Source organism: Toxorhynchites rutilus, chromosome 1 (assembly GCF_029784135.1).
Source record: "Toxorhynchites rutilus septentrionalis strain SRP chromosome 1, ASM2978413v1, whole genome shotgun sequence".
NCBI lineage: Eukaryota > Metazoa > Arthropoda > Insecta > Diptera > Culicidae > Toxorhynchites > Toxorhynchites rutilus.
In genome coordinates this window covers 115238035-115250797 of record NC_073744.1, presented here as the reverse complement: position 1 = coordinate 115250797, position 12763 = coordinate 115238035, and the positions used below count along the sequence as shown (strand labels likewise).

The 12763-nt window shown below is 38.5% G+C and overlaps 1 protein-coding gene across 2 annotated transcripts in view; it reads left to right on the top strand.

The window, feature by feature from the left end:
• LOC129766173 (uncharacterized) overlaps positions 1 to 12191 on the top strand; it is a 161547-nt gene extending 149356 nt beyond the window's left edge. For both annotated transcript variants that reach the window (XM_055766654.1, XM_055766666.1), the window contains 2 exons: positions 10957 to 11020; positions 11084 to 12191. In XM_055766654.1, coding sequence (XP_055622629.1) covers positions 10957 to 11020; positions 11084 to 11229 — 210 coding nt within the window. In that variant the 3' untranslated portion in view covers positions 11230 to 12191. The remainder of the gene's footprint in view (positions 1 to 10956; positions 11021 to 11083) is intronic.
• Positions 12192 to 12763: the final 572 nt, after the last annotated feature.

Here is a 12763-nt window from a genome sequence, read left to right as displayed (position 1 = left end):
ATCTGATCAACAATACTCCATTGGAACGCGTACAGTCCATTCGCGACTTGGGAGTTATAATGGACTCTAAACTTCGTTCTCATGAGCACGTTTCTATCAGTATTGCCAAAGCTTTTTCCGCACTTGGTTTTATTCGCCGTAATGCTGCTCAGCTAACCGATGTATATGCACTGAAATCGCTTTTTTGCGCATTAGTGCGTAGCATTATAGAATACGCTATTCCGGTTTGGGCACCACATGTATCAGATAATCCGCATTTAACGCATCCAGAAGGTGTTTATACGTTTCGCACTTCGAAACCTGCCTTGGAATGATCCACTAAATCTTCCTGACTACCAAGATCGTTGCCGCTTGATTAATCTCGAGCTCCTGTCGGTACGACGACTAAGGCTGCAACAGCTGTTCATATTCGACGTCCTGACGAACAACATTGACTGTCCCGATATACTACGTGAAATTCCACTTATTGTACCCCCTCGCCAGCTGCGACACTCCGCTCTAATCGCCATTCCTAGGCACAGGACTAATTACGGATACAACAGTTCTCTATGCTCATGTCTCAAAGCTTTCAATGCCATCTGTGATAAATTTGATTTCAATATAACCAGACAATGTTTCATCTGTAGACTTAAAAATTTTGTATAGGTTAGGATTAGTCTGTACGGTACCACCGAAGACCGAATACAACTAAATAAATAAATAAATAAAAATAAATTGGGATGTTGCAGTCTCCAGTACTCTCTGTTTGTGTGGCCGACACGGGATGCTTCCTATTGGGGTGCAACTGACCATTAATCAGCGACGCCCCCCTAGTCTGTACCTCATATCAATCGTGGTGCATCTCTCTTGACTCGAGGAATCCAGGGTAGAATGGTCACTGGGCGGTACAATCTTCAGCTCGTGTAGAGTTGTCATGAGCGGTACAACCTTTGGCTCTTGTTGAATGATCAGTGGACTGCACAACCTTTGGCCCGTGTATCTGTAAAGTGGTTTTGTTCCACAGTTTGTTGTGTTCTGCCACGTGTAGCCTGGAATTAAAAAAAAATTGTAAAACTATAAAAGTGCTTTGAAGAACAATTTCAGGAGAGAAATGGGAATAAAAATACCATTTTATTCACTGAGAGTGAATAAAAAGTAAAAATAGAATTATAATAAAACACATATCGATTTTCGATTTGTTTTAAGTGTTTGACACGCTTGACTCGGCGCCGGAAACTCGTTCTGCAAGCTGTTGTAATCATAATCATCAGAAGAATCATGCTCCTTCTTCAGTGGATCCTTCTCCATTGCAATATTTTTGCTTCCTACTGCTAGATCATCTGTAAAAGTTCTGATAAATGATAACAATTCATAAGTTTTAATACAATTAAAATAATTGAATATTTTTTGCTTACACGGAACGCTGATGATGCTGGGATTGTCAATACCCCTCAGCAGTCCATAAAACTTTTCTTGCGGGTAGTTGAGCACAATTTTAACGTTCCCTGTTTTTTGGTATTCATTTTTTCTTTTTTTTCTGTTTTATAGTGACTTTCAACACATTTGGCTGGTTCGTCACTTTTACCTTCCATTTCGGAAGAATGTCGGGAGTGAGAATTGAACTCGTGACCCTTAGCGTGAGAGGTATGGATGTTACCGCTACGCCAGATCGCCTCCCCATTTTTTCTTTAACAGCGGTCTTCATATTATTGATTTTCTTCAATATTTGGTCGCCAGAGAACTTCAATCCACATCGGGTGAGCAACTGCTGTCGCATCGCCGTCAACGCTGCTTTTTGACGTAGAACTACGTCTTTCATTAAATGTGCCAAATCAGAAAACAGGTCACGTTTTTATGAAATAAAGTTAACGTTAATAACTATTTTTGCCACGAAAGAATTTTGGCGATTTACATACTAAACGAATCGGAAATTCTCTTAGATTAGTTTAATATGCTATACATTAGAATCCCCTGGTTTGTAAATGGTTGAAATTCATGAAAACTTTAGGCGTTTCCATTTTCCCATACATTTTTTCTGTACATTTGTGTGCTTTCCCGAACAGAGCCGTCGATAAATAGCAATTTATCGATGAGCAACGAAGGGAAAATCGTAGGATTTGAAGTATCCATGAATAAAGGAAAAGAAGAAAAATGAAGGGGAATACTTGCCTAGAGTATAAACAGTGGATCTCGCTGAGGCAAACTTTCAGTCTCGTTTTGTATTCAAAAATTTGTGTGCTTTCCCGAACAGAGCTGTCGATAACGTGCAACTTATCGACGAGCAACGAAGGGGAAAGCGTAGGATTTGAAGTATCCGTGAATAAAGGAAAAGAAGAATAATGAAGGGGAATACTTGCCTAGAGTATTAACAGTGGATCTCGCTGAGGCAAACTTTCAGTCTCGTTCTGTATTCAAACCAATGAACATTGCTTGTTCTTCTTTGTTTTGCGTCTTGCGTGGACGCCACCAAATTATTCACTCGCTGAAGTCTCTGGCATTGCAATCATTGCATCAAACTGACGCCTTGCGTTAAGGTTATGAGCTACACAATTGTGTGGGGAGGCATTAAGGATATCGTCGGCTCACCAATTCCTCCTATAATTCTTTTTTTTGCAATTCGGAAAGTAAAATTTTTCCTACTTTCTCCAGTACATCCACAAACACAGCATCCATTTGTTCCTGATAAGATTGATTCTTCCTCTTTCTTCCACTACCGCTGCTGATTGTTTTTCGGCAGATCCCTCGACTGTAAATTTGTTATTGAAAACTAGTATTTTTTAAGCAACAATTAAAAAACACAACTTACCACTATCTTCCAGAACAATCTCTTCGAATACTTCGTTCAACGAAACGAAAGGATCACAACACGGGCGAGCAAAGTGACGTTTTGAAACCAAACAAAAACAATCAGTTGACAGATGTTTGACAAAGTAAAAACTATGTTCGAATTCGAACATACGTTAAAATGAAATTAGTAAAGTAAACTTTTAATCATACGGATTCAAGTAAATACAAAGAAAGTTTACTCTACTTGGAAACGGGCAGGATAAGTAGATACTTTTTTTATTCATACGGCCTAATAAGTTGTTGCTGAGTGTAGGGGAAATCAGGGTAAAAGCAACACCCTCAGATTTGTCCAATTGGATGCACTTGTCGTTCTTTCGTTTAGATTCCTCCTTCAGCTGTGAAAGTCGATTCGCAGAACAAAGAACAAAACAAAACCGGTTAACAAACAGGAGACAGTCCGTGTAAAATTTCACTTGTGGAATTTGAGCGTTTTAAAGCTTGTTTCAGTTAGAATTTGTATAAAGTATAAAGTAGGACATTTCTCAGCATAAAAATAACGTACATAAAAGGGATGGATATCATTTTGTAGGTTTTTGAATGAACTTTTAGGCAAAAAACATGAAAATAATTCGTCATCTGTTCGAATGAATTTTCGAACTTTTCGTGATACAATCAATCGGGTAACCGTATTGGCTATCATGTTCCACCATTCTTCCATTTGATCTGGGTTTTTTCTGGTTCTGCCAAATTGCTTCAGTTTGCTTTTGATAATTGGCAATATCTCTAGATGGGACGAAAATACAGTTTGGCGGATAGATAGTTTTTTCAATGGAAACGATCATGTTCTTCATAAACTACTTGCCGACATCTCGGCTGTAATGGCAGCTTCCCTAGTCAGGCCAGAACTTTACCGGACCTTTGCGTGATTAAATGAATGGTATATGGTTCTTGTAAACTATTCCATTCATGGTTGCCCCAGTGATAAAAACGTTTGTCTTCTCTCCACAACTACAGACCCCTTATCAAATCATCAACTTAGGGGCAAATTTATCTGCAGGATTGTTGTAGACTGCTCGAATCACTTTTGTTCGTAGATGCCGGTCATATGTTCCACCTCTACGCTTGATTGATTTCACCCGATTCAGCGTAAGGGTCTCCCGCTAACGTTTGAGTACGATAATTATTTTCGATTTTGAAAATTTCAGGAATTTCGCGAGAGAAAACTCTTGACCACTTCTGGTTCTCCACATGAGTGTGCAGATTTTTTTCCCGTCTTTCGCGTTCCATCGTCGATAACATTTGAATGTGTACTTCAATCTTGATGAAATTTTCACTACTGAATAAACAAACCCTCCGGATCAAAACGCTGTCAATAGTTTCTCGATGAGACAACCAGGGGCGCAGCAATGAATAAAAATAAGCGACCAAATTTTAACTGAAAAAGTGTGTTGGAAAATTTTGGGAAATTCGATACTTTCTATGAGCCTCACTCATCTTAGAGTGTTCAGTATATTTCGTGAGACGATAAATAGTTTTGCTACTTATCGATGCCCAAAAATTTTGTTTTAAAATTGCGAGTCCATTCGGGGTACAACTGACACTTCTAGTCAGGGTAAAACCGACATCTGGATTGTGTTTCATTGACAAATAAAATGCGTCCTTATTTTCTGTAGAAGCCTCGTGTTTATGTTTGGAAGACAAACCGGCAGAGTTGGATTCATATTCAGCTGAAGACAGCCAGATCCAACGTTGAGTGTGAATCCAGTACGATTGTTCTGTCTCGAATTTCTTCGTGAATTTTCCTGTGCGTATCACTTTCTCGGGTGGGTTGCAGGGACTGCACCAATCCACTTTCTCGCTGGAGTATCATCGTGCACATTCATGTTCGGAGTCCCACGCTAGCATAAGGACAATGATCAGCCGCCCCTGACATGGGGAACAGATGGTGTTTTGAGCCACACCTCCATGGTGAACAGACCGCCCCTTCCTTCGCTAATCCCACAGGGGTTGATCTTCACTATGGTTCCGCTTGACCCAGTCGGCACCGTGGGGAGGTAAGGATAGGAAATGAGATCTATTTTAAACCTGCAGGTACACGAAGTTCCGATGGTCATTCACCAACCAAATGTTAGGAATGTTAGGTACAGTTCTGAGGGAAGACACTGAAATGGGCGAACTGGTAGCAGCGGTGTAAAGATCAAAGGTGAAGAAAACGCCCGTCCTCGATGGAATCCTCAATGTGGCCTTGAAAGTGGCGATACAAGCGTTCCCGGACAGTGCTACAAAAATGTCTGGATGATAGACACTTGGAAGATACAGAAGTTAGAGTTGCTGCTGAAACCAGGAAAGCCCCCGGGACGACCAACATCATATAGGCCTATATGATTGCTGGATATGCTCGGAAAACTCTTGGAGGGGATTATCCTCAACCGGCTGACGAAATGTACGGAGTGTGACCATGGTCTGTCAAAAATGAAGTTCGGCTTCCGGAAAGACAGGTCGACTGTTGATGCCATCCGGATGGTGATCGGATAAGCTGAGAAGTAATTGAAATAAAAGCGGAGGGATGACCGACACTGCGCAATAGTAACGATCGACTCTAGGAATGCGTTTAAAAGCGCTAAATGGGACACAATTTCCGATTCACTGCACCCCTTCCTCAAAAAATCATTTTTTCTTATTTTTTACAAAAATGACTTTTTTTAAATCCATTACTTTTGAACTACTGTACTGATTCAGATCATCGACATATGAAATTGAAGCCAATTAGCTAGTCTTTTTTCGGAAAATATTATACTTGCAGAAATTTTGGATTTTGGTCTTGTAATTATTGATTGTATTCTTTTTATAGTTTACATTGTCTCGGGACCAAGGGCGCTATTTTTTATATTTTTTCTTGAAAACTAAGATTTTTTAGATAACATATACGAAATTCGTTATTCGTTATTTTGTGTTATAGAGTTATGATTTTCCGATATTAAACGATAGTCCGAAAAATCATTTTTCCCTTTTTTCCAAAAATGGGTTTTTTTCAATTCATAACTTTTAAGCTTCAAGGCCGATTGAGATGATCGATATACTAATTTGAATCCACATGAAATACCACATAAACATTAGAATTGGATTCAAGTCGCATAGATGTTGTCCAGTCGCATAGGAATATTGAACGAAAACGGAAAACATGTTAACTTTGCAGAATCACTCGAAAACGAAAAAAAAACACCTCTCTGATATTCGGATATGTTATGTGAAAAAACCTCAGCTTTCAAGAAATAAAAAATAATATGGTGACCTTAATTCCGAAACCATGTAAACTATGAAAAACAACTACAATCAATAATTACGAAAACAAAATTCGTTTTTTCTTCAAGTGTAATTTTTTTCGAACAAAACTAGCTCATCGGCTTTAATTTGATGTGTCGATCATCTAAATCGGTCCAGTAGTTCAAAAGTTATGAATTATTGAAAAAGGTAATTTTTGGAAAAAAAAGACGGGTGGGTAATGTCGGGGACATAACCGGAGTGACGTAGGACTATACAAAGGGAAGGAAGGTATTGTATTATAGAGACTTTAAACTTTTGCAGTTCATTCGTCTCTAGCCTTGAGAAAGGCCCTTTGAAAACTCTACTCTACTTTACTCCAGCGCTACCACCTCCGCCCTCTTGCCTTGAGAAAGGCACTCGATCCCTCGCCGTCCAGCAACGATGTTGTCCAGTCGGTGTCCACACAAAGAATGGCGATACAAAGGGGACAGCTTTTGCTAAATATATATTTAAAATATATTGTTTTATTTCCTTCTCCTACGTGAATACCGATCTATCTACCTGAAAAATGGATTAGTTTACTGTTTACTCTTTATGAACATGTTGGCGGTTCTGAAAAGAACCTTTTGTGTTGTGTTTTTGCTTTTTTTTTACCAACTTTCTCAATTTTTTCTCACTATCTCATAGTTGATTCTTGATTTTTTTCTGAAGGCTTTGTACTTATTAAATGTTCAACGCCGGGCTTTTTTTGGCGTATGCACATATCGTACAATCAAAATGATGGCTGTGATAGGGAATGCATAGGTGGTCATCAGCTCATTCACTATCATATATTTCACTATTCAGCACATTACCGTACCTTAAACTGTGGTTTCGTAGACGAATGAATTGTAAGATTTGTATCTCCGCAAACAAAGTAAATACGAGGGTCACTATTTATATTTCGGGAATAGGAACAAAAACAAATAGTTAAGCTGCGAATATATTTTTATTGTTTTTCAAAGTACTCTCCACGATGATCGATACACTTTTGCATGCGCTTAAACCAATCTTATCTTCTTTGTTTTTAAGAGGCTTTAAACTTTGCAGTTCATTCGCCTCTAAGATTAAACCAATTTTCAAAGCATTTATTCCAATCGACACGAGCCTTTTTTTTAGCGATTGTCAAATTATGTGGGATCCAACGTGAACATAATTTTCGCACAACTAAGTGTTCATGTAAAATCGCATATATGCTGGTGGAACTAATGCTTAGGGATGCCTCAATCTCACAATAGGTTACATGACGATCTTGCTTAATCATTTCGTGCACAGCATCGATGTTTTCTGGCAGTACAGTCGATTTTGGACGACCTTCACGAAACTCGTCGGACAGCGAACTACGACCACGATTGAATTCACTATACCAGCGATACACAGTGGTTTTTGATGGAGCTTCATCGCCAAAAGCCAAATTAAGTTGATTGACGCACTCTTGTTGTGATAATCCACGTCGAAAGTCGTAAAAAATCATCGCACAAAAATGTTCACGATTCAGTTCCATTTTTTTGCCGAGACCAAACTTTCAACTAAATATAAAATGAACAAATAGCGTCCGTATGACAAAATGTTCTGAGTACGTATATCGTCAAAAATGTCAAACTTTACGATGGAACCGTCAGATGGACTCACATAACATCAGTGTTGCCAATTCCCGAAATATAAATAGTGACCCCCGTAGAAATGAAAAAGAACTGAGGTTTTGGAGACGAACTCTACGATCTGTCGAGAATTAAACGAGCTATAAGCGTTCTGAAAAACCAACAGTAAATTAACACAGGATTAAAGTCCTTTAAAATAAGAACAGAGCAGCAGGAAATACATAGCTCATCATGTTGCTCCTTAGTTATGTTTCTATACAATGCAGATGTAACGTCAGTCAATTTTCAACATCAGTTATCAACCAAAGAAAGCAGTTGTTGCTACCGAGAAAATTCGTCAATGCCATCCTGCATACAATGTGTTGTAATTTGAAGCCACTTTTAATTCGGAAACCATGCATGGGTTTGTGAAAACTGAATGATCAATCAGTTTATATTATATGTCATATTATGTCACTTTAGAATGCTTTGGTATTGTGAAAACTTTTAATAAGTCTTCTTTGAAAGGTTTAATGGCCCTGAAAAGCGCCGGTGTTTTACGGTGGCTGGTTTTGCCACCAAAGCAGTCTGTATAAACAATTTTTTTCCTTCTCCTACCTGCTGCCGTTTTGCGATTGCGTTTGCCACTCGCTGAAACTAGTTGTTGCCACCGAACCGAATGTGCTCTGTTCTGTAGACGGGTTTTCTTATTGTCGTGAGCAGCTTTGCAAGCCAACTCGAGCACTCCGGCGGCCGAAATTCTATAACCGCTATTAGGTATATTGTGATGTGAAACGATGCCATACAACCACACTGATTTACGTTTTGTACTTTAATCTAAAGAGTTTATTGTTCTGTTATTATTCGATATCCCCATCTTGTTCGTTCTAAACCTTCCTGTTTAGCGATTGCGTTTACCACTCGCCACATATTTCACAGTTGGAAAATTTCTTCCCATCCAGCTTGTGACATGTTGTACAGTAAATTACATTTAATGCGACGTGCCGAAGCACCGCTCAGTGTCGCATTGGAGGCGATTTTAACCTGTAATTGAATTTTGCATTTGCGATGACAGTGGTACAGTGTCGACTTTCAATGTGGGGTCATAATTTGGACCCTGCACTCTATGTTTACAAAAATGTCCAACTAAATATGTCGCATTACATGACCGTCCAATTAGCTGAATGTCGAATAAGTTTTCAATCTGGAAACAATTTAAGAATTGGTGAAAATTGAATAATCGGAAAAGTCCCCAACCATCAATAAGCTCAGAACAACTGCCAAATTCTCATACTCATCATATCCTGAAAAACAGGATTATGAAAAAATCAATTTGTGTTTTATTATTATTGTGGATATTGTTTTAGAAAGCATTGAACTGTATTTCGTAAACTCTTTTTTGAAAGGTTTAATGGCCCTGATAAGCGCCGTGTTTTATGGAATGGTTCCAATTTAGGAAACTTAGTACTCGTGGTTTTGAAAAAAAGCCATTTCGAACACCCTCGATGCCGCCTTGTTCTGGATTTGCCACCAAAGCAGTTTGTATAAACAACAAACTTTTTTTCTTCTGCGTCTGCCTGTTGAGGTCTTGATGTCCACCGAACCAAAGCGCGAGCAGTTTTGCCAGCCAACTCGATCACTTCGGCAGCCGAAACTCTATAACGGCTGCTAGGTGGACTGGTGCACTGATACTAACGCGCTCGGCCTAGCTACCCTTGCGGAGCAATTGGCGAATACACCTACGGGAAACTGCAGTCCAACACGGTTCGAGCGGGATTTTGCCTTTCCTTTCACTTTTTCTCCTTTGCCATGTCCAGACATGGCTGCTTGTGTTAGTTTGATGATGTGATGTGATGCGAAACGATGTGGTGTACGGTTTGAATGAGAATTATCGTTACAGAAGGAAGGAAGGAAGGTATTGTATTATAGAGACTTTAAACTTTTGCAGTTCATTCGTCTCTAGCCTTGAGAAAGGCCCTTTGAAAACTCTACTCTACTCTATTACTCTACTCCAGCGCTACCACCTCCGCCCTCTTGCCTTGAGAAAGGCACTCGATCCCTCGCCGTCCAGCTCGTCCAGCAACGATGTTGTCCAGTCGGTGTCCACACAAAGAATGATCGTTACGGCAGCGGAGCGGGGATTTTTAAGCTGACTGGCTGGCTCGAGAATTACGCATGTGTGAGACTGCGACCAATGTTTCGTTCATTTTTTTCTTTTTCCTTTCCAATCGTGCTTCATTGTATTTCGCTGCTGCTGTGGTTGCCCGTTTTGGTCGGTACGATTTGAGGAGCACAAAATGGACCAATCAAAAATGGGCACATAGTGCATTTGGACAATGCTTGATATTTCACAATTATTCAATTATTTATCTCAAGAAAAATGAAATGTTATTCGTTATGATAGATGCGTAGATATATCTCCTATCAATTGATGAAAAAACCTTTGCGATCTATTGAGAAATGCTCGAGTTATAAGCGTTCCAAATCTTGCATTTTTTCCTATTTGTTCAGTGCCTAGATTTCCATTTCACCCCCTATATCTTCCGGTTAGACGTAGTCCTACGTCAAAAGGGGGAAAAGTTGATTTTTCGGACCACCATAAAATGTTAATGGCCACACTGACGAAAAAAATAAAAAATACGAGTCTAATATTTTACGATGAGGAATAAAACTACCAATGAAAATCTAACAATCACTATATCTGACCCATTCTCACCCCCACTCAGTGTAAATAAGAGATGTCGAAAATATAGAAATTCGAATGGAAAAAAAATGATGTTCAAAATCAGTAATGACTCATCTGACAAGACTTTAAATAATACTTTAAATAATAATTCTAACCAATACTTACAATTTTAGTAGTTCTGTATAATGCTGGGCATGAGATTTTTACAGAGTTGTTATTTGATGGCTTAAACTATGATGAATTATTAATAAATAACTATTTTTACTACAGTTACGTATTATGCATTAGAAGTTGTGGAAATATGTCTCCTATTAAACGACTCACAGCTTTCAAAAATATTCGCAATATTTGTCAAGATATTACTTTTAGTAACTTTCTCAATTTATGACCCAATTTCAACCCCATAACCAATTTTCACCCCCATCGACGGTACCTGATAAAGATAATCGCGTTCTTGGGTTATGTTGAGCGAAAATATATGAACCCATTCATCTGCGATAGAGATTCATGCTAATTGGATGCGGTACCACATCCTATAAAAATAAAACAAAGTAATAACCAATCAAAACAAAGGAAACCACAAATTGTTTAATAATACATCATGCCATTTCCCCGTTGCAGAGATCATCGCTGTCCCGAATGTCCATGGGTTTGCAAACAACAATGACGTCTGTCTGCTCGGGAGGTAAAAACAAATCGCATTAATCAGAACATCTTTGTTTTTAAACATTTCAACTTCCTACCGCAGGATATCCGGGTTACATCCGCCCCCGGCAGAATTCCGTTTTTGTTGGGCCGCACGTGGTGTCACCACCGCAACCGCCAAGAAAAACGCGCTCAGCTGTCGACATCCATTCGATGATACTTAGCGAAGGCGAATCCGAAGCGGTCTAGCGCGTCTCCCCCCTTCCTTTTTCCCCATTGTCTAGTCCTGCTACGTCTGGCTGCCAACAGTGGACACAAAGACTCACCGGGAACGCGCAGGGGGAAGATGCATCCTACACAGAACAACTAAATATTTTTATATCAAGTTATATATATTTACATTTGGCTTTCCTTTTTATACAAGAGATACGTTGAATGAAGAAGATGAAAATGAAGACAGTAATCGTAAACCAAGTTCGCCCTCGTCGGATATGACTAAACCGTAGACTATTTATCTCATATTTGAAGTGTTGTTTATACTCGTGCCGTTTTACAACCCAACTAGACGTTGTTTCTTGAGGCCAGCCAAAATGGCATAATCGTATGTTCGTAGAAGATTAAACCGGTTATACATACATATAAAGTGCAGAATGCAAATTTAATTTACGATAAATTTGAAATTCTAAAAATAGCCTATCGATAAGTCAGGAACGAGTACCAATGATAAAATGCGATTTTATACACGTATATATGTTTCTATGTTTTCATATCACAAAACGTTGTAGAGAGAGAGGATAAGTTTGGATGGCTTCCAACAATATATCGAATATCGAACATTTTAGGAAGGTTGTGCAGCCTTTAATGCATATTTTGCTGCATGCTCAGTTTCAACGAGTGTAATCGTTAGAGTTGCTATCAATTCCATATAGTGTTCACAGCACATTAAAGTTATTTTGTAGCAACTGAAAATTTGTGAATAGTGAGCACAAAGGTATTTGTGAAGCTCTTTAACTAACTTCAGTTGAGAAAAAAACCATGAAAATAGCACCTTTTGTTTCTAGCAAACATGCATTGTTAGTAGATGTTTAGATGAAAGATACTCTAATATTTATTCCCAACCTCTAAATATACTTTTGTGAAGCTAGAAAGTGATTGTTGACAAAGACTACCAGAATGAAATGGAAACATGCTACATTGTCCAATTAATATCATTCGTGATGCATCGTTTGATTCTAATATCCGAATTCCTTCATGCAAAACAATTACATCGAACACAAAGCCAATAAAAACTGAAAAAAATCAATGCCTCTCAAAATCAAAATCTCTTTTTCTTAAACGTAGCGAAAATTAGATCCGTGTCCAAATTCTAAGCAATTTTCTCATTCAAAACTGTGAGTATTTTTTTTTTTATCAATTCGTTTATTTTTACAGGCTCAGTTACTTAAGTTTAAAGGAGCCGAATTCTTAAATATAATTTTGAAACTATATATATAAACAATTTTCTTACATCTATGGTTAGTAAGGTGGAAAACCGATTACTCGCGGTGTACTCGAGTTTAGGAGGGTGACATATTTTTAGGAGAAGGATGGGATATAAGGAAATTGTAACAATGTTGATGAACACTCATTTCATAAATCTATTCGTATATCTATAGTGTATTTACATTTCAACTTATTCTACTATTTATAGCAAGGGGACGAATTACCCGCAAAGGAAGAAAAGGAGGGTATAAGGATGTAGGGTCAATCACACACGAAGATCTATAGCTTTAAGGAAAACATA